Source organism: Schistocerca americana, chromosome 11 (genome assembly GCF_021461395.2).
Source record: "Schistocerca americana isolate TAMUIC-IGC-003095 chromosome 11, iqSchAmer2.1, whole genome shotgun sequence".
Classification (NCBI taxonomy): Eukaryota; Metazoa; Arthropoda; class Insecta; order Orthoptera; family Acrididae; genus Schistocerca; species Schistocerca americana.
In genome coordinates this window covers 184,620,074-184,644,751 of record NC_060129.1, presented here as the reverse complement: position 1 = coordinate 184,644,751, position 24,678 = coordinate 184,620,074, and the positions used below count along the sequence as shown (strand labels likewise).

At 43.1% G+C, this 24,678-nt stretch overlaps 1 protein-coding gene across 1 annotated transcript in view; it reads left to right on the top strand.

The window, feature by feature from the left end:
* LOC124553527 overlaps window positions 1-24,678 on the top strand; it is a 119,354-nt gene that overhangs the window by 48,839 nt on the left and 45,837 nt on the right. The window contains exons 4-6 of the mRNA XM_047127376.1: window positions 6,612-6,739; window positions 8,208-8,383; window positions 23,082-23,275. Of these exons, the coding sequence (XP_046983332.1) occupies window positions 6,612-6,739; window positions 8,208-8,383; window positions 23,082-23,275 (498 nt within the window). The remainder of the gene's footprint in view (window positions 1-6,611; window positions 6,740-8,207; window positions 8,384-23,081; window positions 23,276-24,678) is intronic.

Sequence of the window (24,678 nt, the reverse complement as noted above, 5' to 3'; positions counted from 1 at the left end):
GCACGCTTGTGTGCTTCTTTGATTCCAAGGGAACTGTTCATAAAGAGTGAGTGCTTCCTGGACAAACAGTTAACCGATATTACTACAAAGAGATTTTAGAAAGACTTTGCAAAAGAGTTGTTCGTGTCCGTGCCAACATTGCTGATAATTGGGTTCTGCATCACGATAATGCGCCATCGCATACTGCTCTGTCGGTGCAGCAGTTTTTTACCTCAAAACAAATTTCAGTACTACCACAGACACCTTATTCACCAGATATCGCTCCGTGCGACTTTTTTCTATTTCCAAGAGTCAAAACGGCGGTCGAGGTACACCATTTTCAAACAAAACAAGACGTCAAAAAGCTGTGATGAGGGTCTTGGAGAATATTACAGAAGATGAGTTCCAGAAATGTTACCATCAATGGCAGAAGCGCTGGAAAAAGTGTGTGCAATCAGATAGGAACTACTTTGAAGGAGACAACACTAAACTTGACTAAAACGGTAAGCAACATTTTTTTCACACCAGTAACATTACTTTATTGTTGCAACATGTATATTTGTTTACGTAGTTCTCAGATGCAAACTCTCTTTTCAGATTTCTGTCTTGATTCAGAGTGGTCAGTATCAGGTAACTGTTTCAGCTGCGCCATTCTAATCAATATAGTCAAAAATGAAGACAAATAACACGTAATTATCAAGAACGAAAGATGAATGGAAGTATGAAACTTGAATTTGAAAATAAAGTTCCATCTATATCAGATCTCACTGGTCGCCAAACTGGTAACTACCATGCAGAAACACCTTCCCAAAAAACTCTTAGTTACAGTTACTTATAATTTTTTCAGGGCTATAATGTTCCTGAGTTTCAATTCCTTCCAAATTTTCTGATATTCGAGAGACATTCATGTGGGGTTTCGTACAGTTCTGAATGGTTGCTGATATACCTGCATATCCATTTTAGTTTGTGCCATTCTGCGTTTTTCATTACTAGTACCAGTTATCCCACTTTGAAACTAGAGGTAGGTGATAGATTTTACATCATATCACCATTTCGCATCTAACACTCTTTCCCCTATATTTACTCTTTCTTGTGCTTGATTGTTGCCTAATGAGATATCGAATAAAACAAGAAAAGTCAGTCAGCTCTGGTTCATGGTTACATATTAATTTGCATTCACATCTACATCTACATCCATACTCCGCAAGCCACCTGACGGTGTGAGGCGGAGGCTACCTTGAGTACCTCTATCGGTTCTCCCTTCTGTTCCAGTCTCGTATTGCTCGTGGAAAGAAGGATTGTCGGTATGCCTCTGTGCGGGCTCTAATCTCTCTGATTTTATCCTCATGGTCTCTTCGCGAGACATATGTAGGAGGGAGCAATATACTGCTTGACTCCTCGGTGAAGGTATGTCCTCGAAACTTCCAAAAAAGCCCGTACCGAGCTACTGAGCGTCTCTCCTGCAGAGTCTTCCACTGGAGTCTATCTATCATCTCCGTAACGCTTTCGCGATTGCTAAATGATCCTGTAACGAAGCGCGCTGCTCTCCATTGGATCTTCTCTATCTCTTCTATCAACCCCATCTGGTACGGATCCCACACTGCTGAGCAGTATTCAAACAGTGGGCGAACAAGCGTACTGTAACCTACTTCCTTTGTTTTCGGATTGCACTTCCTTAGGATTCTTCCAATGAATCTCAGTCTGGCATCTGCTTTACCGACGATCAACTTTATATGATCATTCCTTTTTAAATCACTCGTAAAGCGTACTCCCAGATAATTTATGGAATTAACTGCTATATTGTAGCTAAATGATATGGGATCTTTCTTTCTATGTATACGCAGCACATTACACTTATCTAGATTGAGATTCAATTGCCATTCCCTGCACCATGCGTCAATTCGCGTGGTGCAAATACTGTTGCATCATGCTTGTGGTTGTTAAGGATGCCTTCTAAATACCTAATATTATTACGCCATGTGGAATGTTTCCTCTACATCTCCTGCAAAGTCCCCTGTAACCCTACCGCTCATATTTATCCAAAGGAAACCCCTAAGTAATTATGTATCGTGTCCCGACAACATTTCATAAATATTTTAGCATGAAATTGTTTACCATTATTCAACACAATACTCTCAGGCATGCCTAAAACAACAAAATTGTTGTTACCCAGCTTTTCTGTAGGTGTTGTGGCATTAGCTCTTCTGTCTGGAAATAGCTTAATGTATTTACTGAATCCCCTGACGTAGACCAAAACACGCTCCCCTAGAACTACGTGTAGGTCGAAAATGATCTAATGCTAATAATTCCACTGTGTTAAAGGGATTGCATATTCCTTTGCACAATGCTACTTACTAGTCTCTAACTCAAAACGCATATTTTCAAAAGTTACTGTGTCACTGAAGTTTGCAATACACTTCTTAGTCCCTTAATGCTCTTACTGTAAATACACATAGTCTATTAAAAGCGCAGATTTTTGGAGGGGCAGCATAGTAGCCGGTCTGGCAAATCCATGTTCGTTCTCCTGAACCAAATTCCTTGATGGATGTAATATTGTGTTACCATGAGATAATTAGGGTCTCGCAAATGACATTTTTTAATCTCCGATGATCACCCTATTCTGTTCTCTTTCAGAGTACTGACATATTTTCTTCAAAGCATTTTCCACCTTGATTTAATTTATAGCTAAAGTGAGTACCGAATCGTTTTCAGTTAATGTAATTTCAGACGCCTTATATAGCTCAACATTTCTAGGCAACCTGTTGGACGCCAAAGTACACTTCCTTCATATGTTTTTAATTTCATGATCGAACTGTTGCAGGAACATTGCTCACCTTGCATGTTTCAACTTACAAGTTTACAAAAATGTTAATGCTTTAAGACCATTGCATATTATTACTTGGTGACTCAACAAAGAATGCTCAAATTTCTGCATTCCAAATACGATGGCCACTGCGTCTAGATCTGATACCCGTTATTATGCTCCACTGATTGTCCTGATTAAGTCTTAAAAACAATCATCTTATGCACTTCAATATCCCCTTCTTTTTTATTTTAAACACCTACACTCTTATACCATATGCATCAGAGCTCACTAAAATAAAAGAAGTCTTCTCAAAATCTGAGTGATTCAGCAGCGGGTTATTTAAGAAACAATTTATGAGCTTTCGAAATGTGGGCTGATATTCTTCAGTCTGAACCCAGGAGCTATCCTCTTTTAACAACTGATGTGTGTAAGGAGCGTAGAATGACTCCTTCCACAAAACGCCGATCAGACATAAACAGGCCAAACATGGCTTTACGTTGTTGCTTTTTCTTTGACGTTTCAAACAGCTCAGTCACTGAGAACCTGGATGGTTTCGCTAAAATACGTTCTCTGCTAAACACATGGAGCAAGAAATTCAATTGATTCTTAGTGCATGCCATACTTTCTTAATTCAGTTTTGTGCCACCTTTTCCTACTTCATCTCATACGTTGTCCAGAAAACTAAAATACTCTTCCCAAGTAGGGCATGCAACTTCATGTTGTCTACGTAAAATGTCACTTGCCCTAATGCTTCCTGCCCCTGTAACAGCGCCATATCTCTTAAAATTGCAAAGACCGATATATTAAAGACAGACGGAAATACTCCATACCCACGAGAAAATCCATTATATATACGGAACACGTATTTTCTTCAGTCTTTTGCCAACGGAAAATTCGAAAATCCATTATATATACGGAACACGTATTTTCTTCAGTCTTTTGCCAATGGAAAATTCGAGTAACCACAAATTATATCGAACCATTCATGTGAAACAAGTAGCTTCTCTGAATTATTGCAATAACTTTGTATATTTTGTTCGCTGACCCTCATTAAATTTTGTTTAAAGTATGAGCATCTAGTACGAGCCTTACAATTCTATAACAATTCAGTGCTACCGCCAGCGGATTTTTAAAAATATGTATTGCGTGTTACAATATCCCCCAATCTAACGTTCGTTGAATCGTTTCTTAATAGGTTCTTGGCAACTGGTGATCATTGGATATGGTTTCTTGAAAAATATTTCCAAAGTCTTACATTTAAAATGCGTTAGTAATATGTTTCCATACATTTGAAAACGCAGTGTTATGCTTGAGTAACACTTGCCTAAGCTTTTCTCTCTGTTTACATGAAACTAGATGTACAGATTGAGTTTTTATGTTCAGTACACAAGGGCTCCTAATATTTTTAATTCTATTATAGGGTGGCTCAACTTATTATGAAGTACACTGAAGCGCCAAAGAAACTGGTATAGGCACACGTATTCAAAAATGGTTCAAATGGCTCTGAGCACTATGGGACTTAACTGCTGAGGTCATCAGTCCCCTAGAACTTAGAACTACTTAAACCTAACAAACCTAAGGACATCACACACATCCATGCCCGAGGCAGGATTCGAACCTGCGACCGTACCGGTCGCTCGGCTCCAGACTGTAGCGCCCAGAACCGCACGGCTACTCCGGCCGGCTAGCGCCTAGAACCGCTCGGCCACCCCGGCCGGCACACGTATTCAAATGCAGAGATATGTACACAAGCATATGTAAACGGCAGGTCTGTACTTGAAACTATGAAGTACATTGTGTTTTGTAACGGGTTATTTTCACTTTCTTAAGCTGGTTTTAATAATGAAACTAATACAATATTTAAAAATGTGGTCTCCGCCTCTTTTTGTTATACTCAAGCGACTGAGACGAAATCTTGGATGGACGAATCTTTTATTTGCTTTGAAAAATTTTGAAGTTCGAAATGGTTTCCATGTTTGTTTAGGACGTAATACACTTTAATCATGCACATACCCTCGATAGTGCATATGTTAATATCATATATGTTTTTGTACTAGGTAATAACAAAACAAGTTTTAATCTGGGCTTGAATTCGAAAGCTGTAGAAGTTTAAAAAGCTAATGAATAAGAGTGACGGAAAAAATTGCAACACAAAAACCTATTTAATGTAGAATAACTAATCCAAATGTAAAATGCTGGTACATTAATAAACGTGTAACTGCCGGAATTTAGAATGCAGGCATGCAAAACGAGCATCCATTGTGTTGTAGAGGTGCCAGATTTCAGTTTGGCGGATGGAGTTTCGTGCCTGTTGCACGTGCTCACTGAATGCAGGGATGGTTAAAGCTTGGTAAGGATGACGCTGGAATCGTGGTGTGATGATGTCTCATACGTGCTCGATCGGAAATCTGATGGTCGAACAGCCCAAGGCAACATGTCGACACTATGTAGAGCATGTTGGGGCCACTACAGCGAGCGTTATCCTGTTGGAAAACACTCCTTAGGACGCTGTTCGTGAATGGCAGCTCAATAGGTCGAGTCATCAGACTGACGTACAAATTTGCGTCAGAGGCATGTGATAACCACGAGGGTGTTCCTGCTACTATAGGAAATCGCACCTCCTACCATAACTCCAGATGTAGGCTGAATGTGTGTAGCACACAGACAAGCTGGCTGCAGGCCTCTGGGCTCCTCCTGACTGACACATGGCCGTCACTGGCACCGCGGCAGAACCAACTCTCATCAGAAAACACGACAGATCTCCACCCTGCCCCCAGCGAGCTCTCTCTTGACAGCACTGAAGTCGCAAATGGCGGTGGTTTGGGGTGAGGAGAATGCACACAGTACAGGGAGTTTTGCTCGGAGCTGTCCTTGAAGTAACCAGTTTGTAACAGGTCATTGAGTTTCCGTTGTTCCAACTGCTGCTCACATTCCTTCAGCCATCTGCTGAACACGATGGTTTTCCCTCTCCATAGAGCCATGTGGTCGTCTGGAGCCCAGTCTTCTTGCGACCGTGCATTCTCGTGCCCACCGTGGCCAGCAGTCATGTACAGTGGCTACCTACCTACCTGTCAAGTCTTTCTGCAATATCACAACGGAACATCCAGGTTCCCATAGCCCTATTACAAACGCTGTGAGGTGTTGATAATAGCGTGTCTGTCGCCTTAAAGATATTCTTGACTAACGTCAATGTGCCACATCCAGTATCAAAGGTAACTGACCATCATAACAGTTACAGTGTGTATTTAAATAAATGTAATTTGTATCGTCATACGCGACTGGCGCGAAATTGGAATAGGCGTCATCATTAAGATATAGAAACACTCCTACTTTCGTTTATGTCACACAATTCTTTCTTGGCATTGCGTTTTCTTTCCCCGTCAGTTTATGTGGTCTGAGACCTTACCAATCCTCCAAAAAATGATTTTACCTTCCAATTTTTTTACTTTCTTCAAGGAGATCTCCCATTTAGAGTCTTTTATGATGTAAGCCTACCTATTTGGTCCCCCTCCCCCCCCCCCCCCCCTGGAATTTAGTGCTGGTGACGCCAGTGTTTAAAATGCTAAAAGTAAGCTGACATAGAGATGACATTTCCATCAACATACGATACAGGCACAGATATACTACTCGTGTACCGCTTCGGTCCGAAAAAGGTGTCCATACTGTAGTGTGACTGTAGTCTGACAGTGTATACATATTTAGTAAATTCTACCTTCATACCCTCTTTATCCTTGTGAATGCAGAAAGTGAATGTTGTGCTCGCATAGAAATCTGATTCACTGACCTCTTCACCACTTTGTCGTCTGTCGTCTGTCTTCTTGTCCAGAATTGCGGGCCGAGATACCGGTCTTCCTGGAGCACCTCTCTGACTACTGGCGGGACTCGGCGCAGCTGCTCTCACTGGGTGTCAAACATTTCTCTCAGCTGCTCGTCCCCCTCGCTTTCGAGCAAATGGTAAGTGGAGATTCTTTTCGTGTTTTATGTTATAAGTACGCGGGATGAGAAAGTGATACACACAGCCACGAGTACGTGGTCAGACCTCTTGGTCTGTTTACTGGCTTACGTGGCTCACACTGTCGCTGTTTCCGCCGCTCTGACTGCAATGTTAACTCACTGCAAGAGATCTGACCCCCTCTACCTTGTGCGGTTATTAGGCAAAGCAAGCACAGTCAGAACGGTTAAGGATAGGAAAGAAAATCATCCGTACCTTTCTTGTTCGTAGTTTCTCGTAACTTCCTAAACCAGCAGGAAAACTTCCTGTCAGATCCTACAGTACAAGCCTAAGCCTGGTGGCCACATATTTCTTAAGTAATGGTCCAGATGTTACTAAACCGTCCTTTATCTCACTATCTGAGAATCTGCTTATTTGGAGTCTATTACTCTGTAGGTAATACGCGGGAGAGGCGGGTCAGGGATTACGGTCTGCAATAAAGATCACCTTCCGTAATAGAATTTGTCAGCCTATGGCGGTTTTTTAAAGGCTTCATCGTTCAGAAATAACTTGGAGAATGTCTATCCACACATGAAGAATTTAATGGGCGCAAACTTAAGCTTATGCACCGTGGACATCATGACCAACCACTACCTACCTCACACTCCAGTATTCCTGCTCCTTCTGCGAAATTACACTGAGATGACAACGCACGGGGTAACGATGTGCTCACTTACTGACGGTGGTAATGTCGCGTGCACAAGGCGTGGAAGGGCAGAGCATTGGCGCAGCTGCCAACTGTACTCGGGTGATTCGTGTCTGACGTGGTTATGATCGCACCACGGCAGTTAACAGGCTTTGTACGCGGAATAGTAGTTAGAGCTAGATTCATGGGCAATTCCATTTCAGAAATCGTCAGAGAATTCAGTATCCTGCTGCCTACAGTATAAAGACTGTGCCGAGAATAGCAAATTTCAGGGATTTCCTCTCACCACGGACAATGCAGTGGCTGACACCCTTCACTTGACGATCGAGAGCAGCGGCGTTTGACTACAGCTGTCACTGCTAACAGACAACCAGCACTGCGTGAAATAACGGCAGAAAGCAGTGCGGGGCGTATGACGAACGTATCCATTAGATCCATTTATAATCTGTTTAGGGAGAGTTTATCTATAACTACCCATACACGTCCATAGCTAGCATGTGTTAACGTCGAATGTAGGTGGTGGTCACATTAATTCGACTCCATTGTGTACAAATAAATGCAACTCTCTGAACTGACTTTGTAGCTTGAGAATCGTGTGTTTGATAAGACATCAATACAACCCACTTTGCATTAATGTTATAATATGTTGTACAAAACTGAATATTTAGTCATAAGCTGGCATTAACTTAAGCATTATGCAATAGTCGCACCTACACGTGTAACTTAAAGTTGGCTGCTAATTGTGAATATTGTAAGTAATTTGAACCACCTTCTGTGTGTCTCAGCGTATCCACTCAAATGATCTGCAACGCCATGAATGGATTAACAGCATGAAACATCTGAGAGACATGCTGCACACGAGATTAAGCGGCTGGGTTCATGATGTGCAATCCGTCAGCGAGCAGATGGCGTACTACAAAGTGGAAGAACACAAGAACAGGCCTGGGACTTACATACTTAGGTAAAAGCGAGTGTACTTTGTAACTTTTGTCGAACTCATTACGATTCATGAATTTTTATTCCATTCCTTCCCCTCGTACGTATTTTTTACAGTTACGTAAACAGCTGCGATAATTTAATTCAGGACTGAGCAGAAAATGTGACTAGTGGACAACAGTCAAATACCGTTGCTGCCAGATACTACATAAGTTTACATAATTTATGGAAACAGTGAGAACCTCTGAAAATTTGTGGTACTTGACACACAAACCTAGTATAGAGGTCAAACAGGGCTAAAACAATTTGTCTAATCGAGGAAAGTCATGCTAATAACGTGTATTTCCACGTCTAGCCTAGATGATGGCACCAATTAGGGAAGGAAGAGCGTACAAAAGTTATATTAATCTAAGGGCTAACCAGCGATAACGATTAAACAAAAGATGAAGAGGTGTCGATACGAGGGTGTGGGGTGGTAATTGGTCATACTTTTCATGTCTTACACTGTGACGTGCGGTTTTAAATCCGCTCATAGCACAGTGCATAAATACTGGAAGATAGAAGTGAGAGGTACAACGTATATGCCTCTCCACCACTGGGCATGTGGGGTCACGGAGTGGCCAGCTCGGGATTGTCGAGGATGGTGAGTGTGTCTTGGAGGTGCAGGGCGAAAAGTTTTACTATACTTACGACGACCCCTTTGAGTGCGAGGTGGCAAAAGGCCAATGATGTTTATGACATTAGACTCCTCACATATTGTCTATCATGCAACCACAATATTGACTGCCAATGGCAACAGGGGTGGGACTGGAGGTCTCCAGCTGCGAGCACAACAAGAGGCTATGGAACATAACTGAACTGCTTAGTCAACGAGTAACTCGCAATAGTGTTACAATGCTAGTGGTGCTGATATGAAGCAGAGCAATGGCAACAATAAAGAAACAAACATTGCAATATATCTACAACAACACTTCACGAAGTTGATAATTCGTCAGAAAGAAACACAGTGATTTTTGCAGAGTGAGAAAGAAGTGGCAGACGAAATATTAAGACTTCTGCAAGATGATTCAGTGGGATGTGTGGCATCGTATATGTTTGACTGTACAGCTGGTATAAATAACGAGCGGAATGATGATAATATGTGCTTAACAAGTGAAACTGTTACTGAAACAAGTCCTAGCTACGTAGTTCATCATACTTGTAGGGCAGGGAGCCAGAAATCTTGGCTCCATTGAAACGTAGTAAAGACCAATCGTTGTCCAAGGAGCGGGTATTAAACATAATTACATACATGGAAGATCATCCGGAGCGTAGGAATAACGCAACTGTGAATAGATTTCGAATAATTCCACAGCAGTATGACCTGCATAAGAAAAAGGACAAATATTCAGGGGAGAACAAGAAGCACTTTTTACAAAAACTGATGTCCGCGCGTTTCAAGGATTCTTAATAAGATTTATGGGATGTCCATAATAGTTACCTACTACGTCATGCAAATCAAATTGTGTCTGACGTAGATTACAGTGATTTCAAGGGAAGTAGTAGACGGTAGCATAACTTGAAACAGTGCTATAGAATTGGAAGACATAAGAAACGACATTTCAAACGAAGTGTCCACTTGATATGCACAGCAAACTGTGGAATCGACCTAAAAATTTGTAGATTATTCTATCCTTCAGTAAGGAATTTGTTTGGACAAGAAATGCATTTAAAAGGAATTCAGGAAATTAGAGGTACTAAGAGAGTTGTGTCAAAGTCGAGTAAAATCAATGCCTCAATACATTAGTATACAATTATACCGATTGTTTAACTTGATGGTAAATCGGCTATAAAGTTATTTATTGTGCTGCGACAAGCTGAAGGTGCTCTGCTCCCTACGACTCTTTCTCGTGTGTGTGATCTTGCAAGGGCAGTAGGATATATTTATGTCACAGAAAGCAAGAATGGCATAGCTGCGTAAGAAAACAACAGCTATGGTAAGAGCAGTGGTTTGCGCCAATCGCTGGTCCATTTAACTTGCTTTTGCTTGATTCCTCGTCTCCAGATAAAAATCACGCTCCTTTAGAGCAAACTATTCCTCCCAAAAAATGTGTGACATTGCATTTCACACCACTGTGTAAATTCAACCTCTGGACGTTTGCTTTTTGCACGCCTATAAACCATATTATAGCACTTTCTGGAGCTATGTCTTCAAGGATTTCAGTTCCACAATAAGCTCTTCGGCGAGCTGTTCTGCATTAGGCTGGATGAATCACATTCCATCTGTTTTCACCACCCTATTACACCAATATGATTCTGTATGCTTTAAGAGTGGATATGCAGTTGGACGTCCTTTTCGGTTTGTAACCCCAAATAAGTTCGCCTTGGATCTTGATGGTTGGCACCTCTTTGACGACTATGACGCACTATTTTTCATTTGGTGATCATAGTGCAATTTCATGGTTTGCTTTTAACATGTCTTGAATATCGACGATGTCTGTCTGTGAAGTATAATGCATATGTGCCATAGAAGTATGATCTGTGCACCTCCTGGACCCTCCTGATGCACATGGTTGTTAACACAACGCTTTCAAATTAGCTTTACTAAAGACTGAAGTTGTGATCTTGGACTCAAGAGGGTCCTTGTTAGACTGTCAGTCAGGGGTTGATTGTTGAGAAAGAGACGGTAATGTTGAGTAGATCATGGCTAGTAAGTCAATAGAAAGCTTGCCAGTACTTCAGTTTATAGTTGGTATACTCAGAGCTTGTCTGTCATCAGTCCAGGCGTCTTTTTGTATGAAGTATATTGCTGTGGCATCTCTCTAATTCCCAGTGGCGAGTTAGTGTGTTCAAGACATTGGTGAGGAAGAAGGAACAGTAGTACCCATGAGATTCTTTGAATATTTCAAGAGGTCAAGGAGTATGGAGAATTCAAATGGGACTGATAGCTGGGATGAGTGTGTGTGTATGTGTGTGTGTGTGTGTGTGTGTGTGTGTGTGTGTGTGTGTAAGTGTGTGTGTGTGTTTGTGTGATAGTGGCTTTGGTTGAACTTTGCTGCAGGATGGAATTAGTATCGGATATACCTTCGGGATATGGAGAGTGGCAAGGTATCTTCTGATTTGAGTCCGTACAAGCTTCCAGTAAACGTCCTAGATTTTATGGTACTGTTCTAGAATTATTTTACGTGGGCTATTGTGGGGTGGATATGACATGGAATGAGAATAAGGGTTGACTTTTGCATGAACTCGTGATCACTTTCAATGAGATGAAGGATATGTGCAGTTATAAGTCTGAGGAGGTAGACAGACGAATCATTTCAGTGATAGGAGAGTTGAGACCTGAAAGAAAGTAGATCATTTGTCCTCAGTTACGTTCAACATGGTAACTGCTGTGGATATACAGGTCCACAACGATAATGTAGGTGTAGAAGGGTTAATCAAAGTGAGCAAGGAAATAGTGTACGACAACTCAGAAAGATATAGGCAGTGATTGTTGGGTAGGGTAAATCACATGACTAAAGAGAAAGTACTGAACAGTATTGGGGAGAAGAGGAGTTTGTGGCACAACTTGACTAGAAGAAGGGATCGGTTGGCAGGACATGTTCTGAGGCATAAAGGGATCACCAATTTAGTACTGGAAGGAAGCGTGGTGGATAAAAATCATAGAGGGAGACCAAGGGATGAATTCAGCAAGCAGATTCAGAGCGGTGTAGGTTGCAGTAGTTACTCGGGCATGAAGAGGCTTGCAAAGAATAGATTAACATGGAGAGATGCATCAAACCAGTCTTCAGACTGAAGACCACAGCAACACCAACATGGGGAATGACTCCTCCTACCCAATATCCTCTCACTAACTTGGGAGGTGGCGAGGCTTACCTGAACACCTACAAAATGAATTCGTTTTAAACAAGTGCCAGTTGTCTATATTATTGGATATTCTCTCACTTCCTTCCCCTTCACATATCTTATTAATCTGTAATACACTGCAAGTTGTTAACGCTATTTAGTGTTCTGTTACTTTCGACTCCTTTATACACTTTAATGATCTGAACTGCCTGCTCCAGCTGGTTTCCTCCGAAGTCCTACATTTTTGACTTATTAACGCAGATGTCTACTATCCTTATAGTGTTATTCACTTATCTGTTCTTTGCCTTTTACCTTCTAATCCTTATTCTTTCGCGTTTATTTCTGTATACTCATCAAACTTTAGTGTCAATTACGTCTCCATAGGGTAGTAGTGATTTCTTAGGTGCTGCGTCGTTGTTACTACAGAATATATTTTGTGTGTTTCTAAGTACATCTTATCCACCCATGTGACTTTACATTTTCACATCTATGCACCTATCAAAGACTAACGTGTCTCTTGATCTATTTTATATTCATGATTTCTATGACTTCCGTCTGTTTAGCATATTTGTTATTAGGTATAGTTAACAGAATTTAGGTTTATGCTTTAAAGATTGACACGATATTTGAAGAACGCATTGTCATACAAAAAACCTAAATGGAGAGATTACCAAACATGAACTTAAGCCCTTATGCTCCTTATCCGCATGTTCTGTATAGCTGCACAGCAACAGAGATTTTGTTTAATGCTGGGACTCAATCTACCTCGTTTTTCTTTCGTTGACATTGTCTTTTGCTCCATAATTGAGTGTCACATTTAGTTCTACTTCAGTCCCCTTAAATCCACGATTAAAGAGTACTCTTGATAGGAGAGTTGGCAGTAGTGCAGAATTGTGATATAAACTAGATAGCACCACCGTAGCTATGGGCCCTATAATGGCGAATTTCATAGCTGCAGAACAGTTGTGCGTCCCCTGAGGTTACTTAGTATAAGCTACAGCGATGAGTTTAAATTTTGTACTCATCTCTAGTTTCTAATAAGTACATTTTCTCGTCAAATGTATCCATTTTCTCTTCATCAGGTATCAGATCGCTGTAACTTCGATTTTACTTTTGTTTCTCGTTTGTCCTTTCTTTATAATCTGATTTATACTTCTCCCTTCTCTCATAAATATCATTTTCTGAATAGCAAATGTTTAGCGACTTATCTGTCAGTGGATTCATTCTTGGCTTGTTGAAATATACCTCTTTTGCAACACAGTCACATGAGACATTACTTGCGTCCTCCCTGTATTTAGCAGACTCCTTTATCCAATCGCCATACACGTACACTGCTGGAAATGGAAAAAAGAACACATTGACACCGGTGTGTCAGACCCACCATACTTGCTCCGGACACTGCGAGAGGGCTGTACAAGCAATGATCACACGCACGGCACAGCGGACACACCAGGAACCGCGGTGTTGGCCGTCGAATGGCGCTAGCTGCGCAGCATTTGTGCACCGCCGCCGTCAGTGTCAGCCAGTTTGCCGTGGCATACGGAGCTCCATCGCAGTCTTTAACACTGGTAGCATGCCGCGACAGCGTGGACGTGAACCGTATGTGCAGTTGACGGACTTTGAGCGAGGGCGTATAGTGGGCATGCGGGAGGCCGGGTGGACGTACCGCCGAATTGCTCAACACGTGGGGCGTGAGGTCTCCACAGTACATCGATGTTGTCGCCAGTGGTCGGCGGAAGGTGCACGTGCCCGTCGACCTGGGACCGGACCGCAGCGACGCACGGATGCACGCCAAGACCGTAGGATCCTACGCAGTGCCGTAGGGGACCGCACCGCCACTTCCCAGCAAATTATGGACACTGTTGCTCCTGGGGTATCGGCGAGGACCATTCGCAACCGTCTCCATGAAGCTGGGCTACGGTCCCGCACACCGTTAGGCCGTCTTCCGCTCACGCCCCAACATCGTGCAGCCCGCCTCCAGTGGTGTCGCGACAGGCGTGAATGGAGGGACGAATGGAGACGTGTCGTCTTCAGCGATGAGAGTCGCTTCTGCCTTGGTGCCAATGATGGTCGTATGCGTGTTTGGCGCCGTGCAGGTGAGCGCCACAATCAGGACTGCATACGACCGAGGCACACAGGGCCAACACCCGGCATCATGGTGTGGGGAGCGATCTCCTACACTGGCCGTACACCACTGGTGATCGTCGAGGGGACACTGAATAGTGCACGGTACATCCAAACTGTCACCGAACCCATCGTTCTACCATTCCTAGACCGGCAAGGGAACTTGCTGTTCCAACAGGACAATGCACGTCCGCATGTATCCCGTGCCACCCAACGTGCTCTAGAAGGTGTAAGTCAACTACCCTGGCCAGCAAGATCTCCGGATCTGTCCCCCATTGAGCATGTTTGGGACTGGATGAAGCGTCGTCTCACGCGGCCTGCACGTCCAGCACGAACGCTGATCCAACTGAGGCGCCAGGTGGAAATGGCATGGCAAGCCGTTCCACAGGACTACATCCAGCATCTCTACGATCGTCTCCATGGGAGAATAGCAGCCTGCATTGCTGCGAAAGGTGGATATACACTGTACTAGTGCCGACATTGTGCATGCTCTGTTGCCTGTGTCTATGTGCCTGTGGTTCTGTCAGTGTGATCATGTGATGTATCTGACCCCAGGAATGTGTCAATAAAGTTTCCCCTTCCTGGGACAATGAATTCACGGTGTTCTTATTTCAATTTCCAGGAGTGTATTTACGATGTCTATGTTCTCTTCACATGGGTGATTGGTTTCATTTCCATATGTGTTAACCCATACTGTTTTCTTGGGCCGTTTCTGTTTTACTCTCCTTGGTACCTTCAAGAATTTTACTTTGTGCAATCCCTTTGTCGTTAATGTACATGATCGGACTTCATACGAACCTGATACGTCACCCATCACCCTCCTGTCTCCATTTGTATTTCCATGTGGTGTGACGTGTGTAATTTTTGAGTGAGTCAGGTAAATTTAATTTCCGGTAATTGTACGTTATTCCATAAGTGCAGAATGCTTCGCTTTTCAGGGTGCCTTAGATAGCTACCTAACGATGGCTGGCGAAAATAGCTAGCAAATCCATATGTTCAACTTATCTAATCTCTATTTCACCGCAATCTCAGATCAAAAGACAGTTCGCCTGCAACCTCATTACATTTGATTTTAAATAGGTCTCTTATACTAGAAAGAGATTTGCATACACTTTATCCAGTGAATCACTGCAGCTTATGTGAAATGTGACAATTCTCATTTTTCATTTGTTTTTTAATTAACTGAACGTCATTAACTTCTAAAGCCACCAGTTTTTGGTCATTTCCTATGAAATGCTGATGCAGTGTCTACAAGACAAACTGAAATTTCTAAGTGATCTTCATTCGGTAACGACACCACATTACATTTAAACAAGCTATTGTAGGCTTGTATGCCTCAAACACACTCTGATCTTACATAATATTTCGGGCATGTCGCACTGTCCTACTGGATTTGTTCAAGTCTGTCAGAATGCACAATGGACATGAATGGACACAGGTGAACAGACAAGCTACTCATGTATGTGTCACCCGTCACAGTCATATCTAGACTCATCAGGGATCCCACATCACTCCAACTGCACATGCCCCACACCATTACAGAGCCCCCACCAGCTTGAACAGCCCTTGCTCACATATAGGGTCCATGGATTCATTAGGTTGTCTCAGTAGTTCCTTTCACGTTTTTTTAAATCGAAGATTTCCGCCTCCATTCAATAAAGTATTCCCTCTTTAATCTACATTCACTTTAATCGATATTTACTAGCAAGAAGAACAACGAGTACTCAACCAGCGACTCCCACGCCGCCTTGGTGCGTTCTAACAGCTACTGCCATGCACCACCGCCACTCCTTCAGTAATGGTTATTCTTCCTATCTTACTGGCCCTGCTAATTCATACCGATAAAACGTATGCCTCAACAGGTGCCCCAATCGGCGCATAAAACCCCTAAACTAAAATTATTTTGAATGTAAATGAAAATAAAAAGATCCTTGGTGAAGTCACTGGGCTTCTCATGATTGATGTGACAATCAGCTACTTCGGTCCTCTCCTAAATGAACACTGTTACTGCCACCTTACTGCAAAACATTCCATGCATTATGGGTATAATTTGAAGGGTGTGTTGATAATGGTAAATTTTTGCATTGGCGTTTGTACTCTGAAGAGACAAAAGTCACGGGATACCTCGTAATATCGTGTCAGGTCTCCATTTGCCTGGAGTAGTGCAGCAACTACATGCGGCATTGATTCATTGGAAATCCCCTGCAGAAATATTGAATCATGCTGCCTCTGTAACCATCTATAATAGCGAAAGTGTTTCCAGTGCACGATTTTGTGCACAAACAGACCTCACAATTATGTTAAATTAGTGTTCCATGGCACTCATGTCCTTGATTGTCCAGAATGTCCTTTGAACCAGTTGCAGATAATTATTGCCTGGTGACATTAGTGGGACAATGGGGATGCGGGGCCATTTTGTTACTGCGGGTTGCCTCCATCAGCGGCAGGTATGCACTCAGAGGCAATCCTATTGTTCTCCTTTGATTGACACATACTTAACCTATTGTCCCATTAAGTGGTTTTCCATGTCACTGCAGATAACCTATTGTCCCCCCCCCCACCCACTCCAACTCCCCTACCCCTTTCACTGCTACAGGTACACTTTGAAGTCTGAGTTACTGGAATAGAAACTGCCACTACTATTTCACATGAGGACACAAGTACAATTAGACCTGTGATGCCACAGATAGACTGATTGACCTCCCATCGCAAATCCAAGATGGCGGCCGTGATGGCGCAAGTATCGTTACCCAAGATAGCGGTGGTGGGAAATTCAAAAAGTGCCGTGCCCCCTCACAGGTGGAAAATTGAAATTTTGTCAGTTTTTCGCGAGGGCCATGCTCACCTGGACGTGGAATGAGTTTTTGTGAGTGCCATACCCACCTGGACTTTGAAGGAAATAGTTAAAGCCTCCACCACAATCTTCAACCGACCACCACATCCCCTTACCATGTTGGTGGTCTAACGTGTACTAACGTGCACTAACGTGTACTAACGTGCACAGTGCATAGAGTCATCTAAGATGGCGGCTGTGACATCAGTTGATGATGCAAGTGCCACACCCCACTGGCAGGAAGTTGAAATTTTGGCGGGAAGATAGGTCAACTGGGCTACCTCCCCTAACTTAACCCCCCTCCCCTCACTCCAGAAAAATGGCAGAAAGCTCAAATTCCAACAGGATAATGCATCACACCTAAGTAAATGGCAGAGCTCTGCATATTTCTTACACCTTGAGCACAGTGCTTAATTTATGTTCTATCTCTCTGCCTATGAGAGTCACAGAGCATGCTCTAAAGTATTGTTCTAGAGTCTAGGATGAGTACCCAGAAGGTATTGGTAAGAGAGAACATAGACACATGCACTTCTAGGGCTACAACGTTCTGCACTTAAAACGGGCTATAATGTTAGGTCGCCTGCATTTCCAACCTATTAGATGTATGGAATGTAGCACTGTTAATATTCCAATGTAAGAAATATATTTCAAGCACGGGACATAAATTGTTCTTCTCGGATTCTCTATGACAAACTATGTTATCGGACCATAAAACGAAAAAACTACTTCCTTAAAACATTGGCTCTGTGTGATTCGGGTACTATATAGCTTTCAGGTGATGTATAGCACCCACTGTACACATCCGATCATGGTTCCAAAATTATACTATGCCTGCATCAGCGCCGGCCGCGGTGGCCGTGCGGTTCTGGCGCTGCAGTCCGAAACCACGAGGCTGCTACGGTCGCAGGTTCGAATCCTGCCTTGGGCATGGGTGTGTGTGATGTCCTTAGGTTAGTTAGGTTTAAGTAGTTCTAAGTTCTAGGGGACTTATGACGTAAGATGTTGAGTCCCATAGTGCTCAGAGCCATTTGAACCATTTTGAACCTGCATCAGCCCTATATAAAATGATTGTTAGTAACTCCGAATACCTCTTACAAGGAAACAGATAAACGTACAGCAGCAGCGACTGACATGTGAAAATTACCAGTCATTCCATCACTAACTGCCGTTTCGAATCCTGCCTCAGGCATGGATGTGTGTGCTGTCCTTAGGTTAGTTAGGTTTAAGTAGTTCTTAGTCTAGGGGACTGATGACCTTAGATGTTAAGTCCATCTGTCACTAACTCTGTAAACAGCACTCCTGTCGGGCAAATATGTACACTGGGAATGCAGTATCACTAATTTAGTTATGACGCTGAAGTCTAGATTTTACACCCAAGATGTGGCAGGAGGATGGAGTACATCACATAAATCAAAGTTCGTTTAGTGGGATGTGTCACGTCTCATCACACATGAGATGGAAGTCCTCTGATGACAGACAGGTTTACTGTTGACGATCGGAAATGTTATGCTGCTGCTTGAACGTGGCTTATGTTCTGACATACGTTTGTGGGAAGTGATCAAACTACTATTCACGTAAAAACAAAAAAGACTGCGTATGTCTAGTCATAACAGAACGATGGATTGAAAATGGTGAATTGTGATTTCAATGCATCGAAAAGTATATCCGAACATACGTGGTGATAGATTCATTTCATAAGCAGCTGCACAATATAGCAATGCAAGTGTTCATCTGGAGCTGCTATAGTGCACAAACAGGACAGTCAATACAGCTGTTACAATACGTCCCCTCATCGGCACCCCGTATGGGTACCCTAGTATTTTCCTTGTTGTCTGTCAGAGGTGATATTGATTCAGTACGCCAACCCGCGTCTGTGACGCCTTTCTTAGCATTACATCCGCGGATGGGGTAATCATTACCACACAGTGCCAGGCGCCTGCCCTTCATAACACTTGTTTGAAGAATCTCGGCAGGGTGCAGCACCTTCCAGAAGTGATGATTCGACGACTTTGTCGGGTAATTTCCCAGGACTGAGGAGAATCGAGACATATAGCCAGTGTGGGTGTGGGCCTTTCTTTGGGTGCTGTGCAGATACAAACGATAACTGCACTGTTTGTGCAAAATGTGTATATACTGCATTGTAAAGTTACTGTGGTTTATGGTGTGGCATGACTAGAGAAGATGACTGTGTGTCCTATCGTGAGGGACGTAAATATTAGGGACATCGATAACCACAAGCGATTTTTTACATGGGAAATTATGTGCACTGTAGATAATGAGATTCGTTCCAGAGGAAAAATTAGCTGCACATCTATCGATGTCAGACTGCAGTTGCAATCGTAATATTTAATTGTAGTTAGACTGTTAAATATTCTTTTGAGTCTTGTATGTATTTGATGATCTGTAGACAATTTTTGCAGGGTTAACTGCCAGTGCAATGTAGCGATCCGTGCAAAATAATTTTGTCTCTGAAAGTCTTGTCTGCAGGAAACAATGGCAGATGGTGCTCCCAGACCAGCAGTTTGACGGGTAAGTTCACTGGTGGACAGGATCTCCTGTTAGGAATGTGCCCTGGGAAGCATTGCAACATCTCTAGGTGGTGGACCAAACTGCAGCTATGTGTCATCACACCAGCAATGGTGCCTAGGTGAACACGTATTTCGATAGGAATTTCTCAAGTGTAAAGTATGAAAGAGATGACAGCGTCTCACACTCACAGAGCCCAAACTATTGCGTCATAGCTTCGCTGGGAGTGCCAGTGCAGCGTCAGGTGTCAGGTGGTGGGATGTGTTTTTTATTATTAGCAATCTTTTACTTAAACTGTAGTCCATCTAAATATATACTCTGCTAGCCACCAACCGGTGTGTGGTGGAGGGCACTATTCACACCAAAGTTATATTTCCCTACTTCTGTTGCACTCTCAGTTCGTGTGTGGGAAAAACGTCTGTCTGATCACCTCAGTATGAGCTCCAATTCCCCTTATCTTTGAATGGTGATCATTGTTCGATATGAAAGTTGGTGGTAATAATATATGCTCTGCATCCTCGGCAAAGATAGAATTTTGAATTTAGTGTGCAGCCCTTCCATTTAGTGCATAGTCTATCTGCAAGTGTGCTCCACTTCAAATATTTCAATCAGATTTGTAACACTCTCTTGATGCTTAAAGGTACCAGTCACGAATCTTGCTGTTCTTCTCTGAACCTTCTCAATCTCTTGAATCAGACCCAACTGGTAAGAACCCCCATACATACAAATAATACTCAAAGACCAATAGGATGCCACAAATTAAAAACAACTACACCATACATGTGAAGAATATCGATTTAATTAATTTGCATAAATTTTTTATGTCAGTGTGGTATTAACGGTACAATAGTCAAGGGGCGGGGTGACATGGAGCAGAACAGCAGGTTAACTGCAGAACACTAAGTTAATTTGAATAATTTTTATGTGAAATGCAGTTCAATAGTTTAAGGGGATGGGGATGACAATGAAAACCATTTAACAGAACAACAGGTTAAGTGCTGACAAAGGGCGAAAAATTAGGTTAAACAACCAGAGTACAGTGCTGAACATCACGTTACACAACATGTTTTCCCCATGTAATTGATTATTGCAAGACCTAGATGTTTCCAAAGAGCAGAGAATGATGAGCCAGAGAAATCCAACCCCCACAAACTGAATTTCTTATAAATAAACAATATACCTTTTCCATATATTACATAGATTTTCTTAATTGTTTAAACAATATTCCATACAGAGCAATCAAATACGCTCCAAATGATCGATCAACTGAGTCTTTTTCCTACCAATTCCTGGAAAGAGGTGTTGGTTGGGTGACTTAGGTCAGTGAAGGTGCTCTTTTTTCCTGCTATTTTCTTAGGTATGTTGCATTATCCTGTTGGAATTTGAACTTCCCACCATTTTTTTGTGGGAAGAGGAGGGGTGTTAGGTTAGCAGAGGTAGCCCAATTGACCTATCTTCCCGCTGAAATTCCAACTTCCCACCAGGGGGTGTGTGGCACTTCCATCATCAACTGATATCACAGACGCCATCTTAGATGACATCACGCACTGTGTACATTAGTACATGTTAGTGCACGTTAGTACCTGTTAGCCTGCTAACATGGGTTGGTAAGGGGATGTGGCAGGTGGATGAGGTGCGTAGTGGAGACTTTAGCTATTCCCTTCCAAGTTCAGGTGGGCGTGGCGCTCACAAAAACTCATTCCAAGTCCAGGTGAGCGTGGCCCTCGCGAGAAACTGACAAAATTTGAATTTCCCACCTGCAAGGGGGGAATGGCACTTTTTGAATTTCCCGCCGCCGCCATCTTCGGTAACGGTACGTGTGCCATCATGGCCCCCCATCATGAATTTGCGATGGGAGCTCCATCAGTATGTCTGTGACGTCACAGGTCTAATGGTACTTGCGTCATCATGTGAAATAGTAGTGACAGGGGCTATTCCAATAACTCAGACCTCAAAGTGTACCTGTAGCAGTGAGGGGGCAGGAGAGTTGGAGTGGGTGGGGTGGGGGGGACAATAGGTTAACTGCAGTGACTTGGAAAACCACTTAACAGGACAATAGGTGAAGTACCTGTCAATCAAAGGAGAACAATAGGATCGCCTCTGAATGCATACTGCCCCCGTCGTAGGTAACCTGCACTAACAAAATGCGACAGCATCCCCTTCGTGAGGGGGGAGGGGAGTGGGAGGGGCTGGAAGGGACAATAGGTTATGTGCCGCAACATGGTAAAGCATTTAGCAGAATAATATGTTAAGTACCTGTCAAACAAAGGAGAACAATAGGATTCCCCTGAGTGCATAACTGCCTCTGATGTAGACAACCTGTCTACCTCTCAGTCCCACTACTGACATGATGCATGGTCCTCTATAAAATTTCCAACTTTGTTTGGGAACATTACTGCATGAAGAACTGCAAATGGTCTCCAAATAGCCGAACGAGACCGTTTAAAATCATTTATCAGTCCAGATGGACCAGAGGACCCTGTTCACTCCATTATGGAGCCACCATCCGCTTGCACACTGCCGTGTTGGGAACTTGGGTTCACGGCTTTATGGTGTGTGGTCTACACTCGGACCCTACCATCAGGTCCTACACAATGAAATCGGGAAACATCTGAAAAGGCCACAGTTTCCCTTACTCTAGGGCGCAACCAATACGGTCACTAGCACAGGAGCAGTAGCAGCATCTCCTACTATCATTCCCCATTGACAACAAATTGCATTGCACTTTCCTAACGGATTCGCTCGTCTTACGTCCAACACTGATTTCTGTGGTTGTTTCACACAGAATTGCTTGCCTGTTAGCACTGACAACTCTACGCAAACAGTGCTGCTCTCGGTGGTTGAGACCATCGGCCACTGTGTTGTTCGTAATGAGAAGTAATGCCGGATATTTGGTATTTTTGGCACACTCTCTTGGAACTGTCAATCTCGGAATATTGAATTCTCTAACGATTTCCAAAATGCCTATGCGTCCAGATCCAACTAGCATTCCGTGTTCAGAGTCTGGTGATACCTGTCATGCGATCGTAATCGCGTAGAAACCCTTTTCACGTGAACTGCCTGATTACAAATGACAGCTCCACCAAAGCACTCCCCTTTTAAACTTCGTGTACGTGATACTGTTTGCCGTTTGTGCATGTGCATATCGCTACCCCCAGACTTTTGTCACCTCCATGTATAACACTGTAATTCATCGTAATTCATCACAATAAACGATTTTTATTTGAGCAAAATGTTCTAATGACAGACCGACACACAATTTTAATTTGCCGTGAAGTTTCATACCAGTGCACCCTCCAGTGCTGAAAGTAAATACTTTGCGGATACCTCTACATCACACGTGAGCTGCACATGATCTGGCACGCTGAATTAACTTGTTTTTAACTTTTAACGTCGCAACTTTTTTTTGTTACAGACGACCTCTGTTGAATCATGACCTACTGTCCTACCACGAGCGGTTCCTCTCCTTCAGGGACGACTTTACTGCGCTGTGCGTCGCTCGACATCGACGGGCGTCACAAATGTTTGGTCTCGCCGACGCACTGTATTCCTTCTATTATTACAACTGGTTCTTCGACCTACAGTTTGTAGGTGACATCGAGAGTTTAGGTAAGAATAATTTTCTCAGTCAGCCACTTCATTTTTGTGCACTGGTGACTCCCTACTGTATTCCAGGTCGAGGACTGAGCCTCGTAAACAGCTAATGATGTGTGGTTTCACATTTTCCGTAATTTCCCATGTGACCTGCGTTAACTACTAGTGTGCTTTTCATTGCTGGTTCCTCGACTGGTTGGCAACTCTCCCCCTAGTTCTATTGCAAGCTGATTACTCCAGTTCGACGTATCTATAGACTCCTGCCCAATAGGATGTAAAAACCTACATATAGCAAATATTACAGTGTTTGAAAGAGATAAAAAGAATTACTTTAAATGTTACAGAAACGTCACTGGAGCGTCGGTTCCCCACTAGGCATCCGTGAATTTCGCGACGCTGGTGATATTCACAGACGTTGTTAACACTGCTGCGTGACTAGTATGGTTGTAGAGACGTTGCTGAAAACGTCGCGCTATTACATTTACCCATTGCTGCCATCGCCATAGCAATGCCCAATTCCATCAAAACAACCAACTGACTCGTGTTCACTAATGCGCCAAAGGAACTGGCATAGGTATGTGTATTCAAATGCAGAGATATGTAAACAGGCAGAATACGGCGCTGCGGTCAGCAACGCCTATATAAGACTACAAGTGTCTGGTGAAGTTGTTAGATCGGTTACTTGTGCTGCAATGACAGATTATCAAGATGTAAGTGAGTTTTAAAGTGGTGTTACAGTCGGAACAATGGACACAGCATTTCCAAGGTAGGGCTCAAGAGGGGATTTTCCGATACGAGCATTTCAGTGTACCGTGAATATTAGGAATCTTGTAAAACATCAAATCTCCGACATAGCTGCGGCCCAAAAAGATCCTGCAAGAACGTACCAACATCGACTGAAGACATTCGTTCAACGTGACGGAAGTGCAACCCTTCCGCAATTTGCTACATATTTCAATGCTGGGCCATCACCAAGTGCCAGCGTGCGTACCATTCAATGAAACCTCATCGATACCGGCTTTCAGAGCTGAGGCCCCACTCATGTACCCTTGATGAATGCACGACACAAAGCTTTATGCCTTGCCTGGGCCTGGCTATACCGACATTTGAGTCTTGATGACTGCAAATATGTCGCCTGGTCAGACGAGCGGGTGGACGTGTACGGGTATGGTGAGAACCTCATGAATCGGTGGACACTGCATGGTCGTAGCGGTCTGTTGAAGCTGGTGTAGGCTCTGTAATTGTGTGGAGCGTGTGCAGTTGGACTGATGTGGGACCCCTGATACGTCTAGATTCTTTAACCAAATGAAAAATCAACTCTTCTGGAGTGTCTATCGTTGCCCCATACACCGAAGGCTTCATGTCCCTCAGTACGAGATCAGCAGCATCCTGAAAACAATATTCATCACACAGCCATC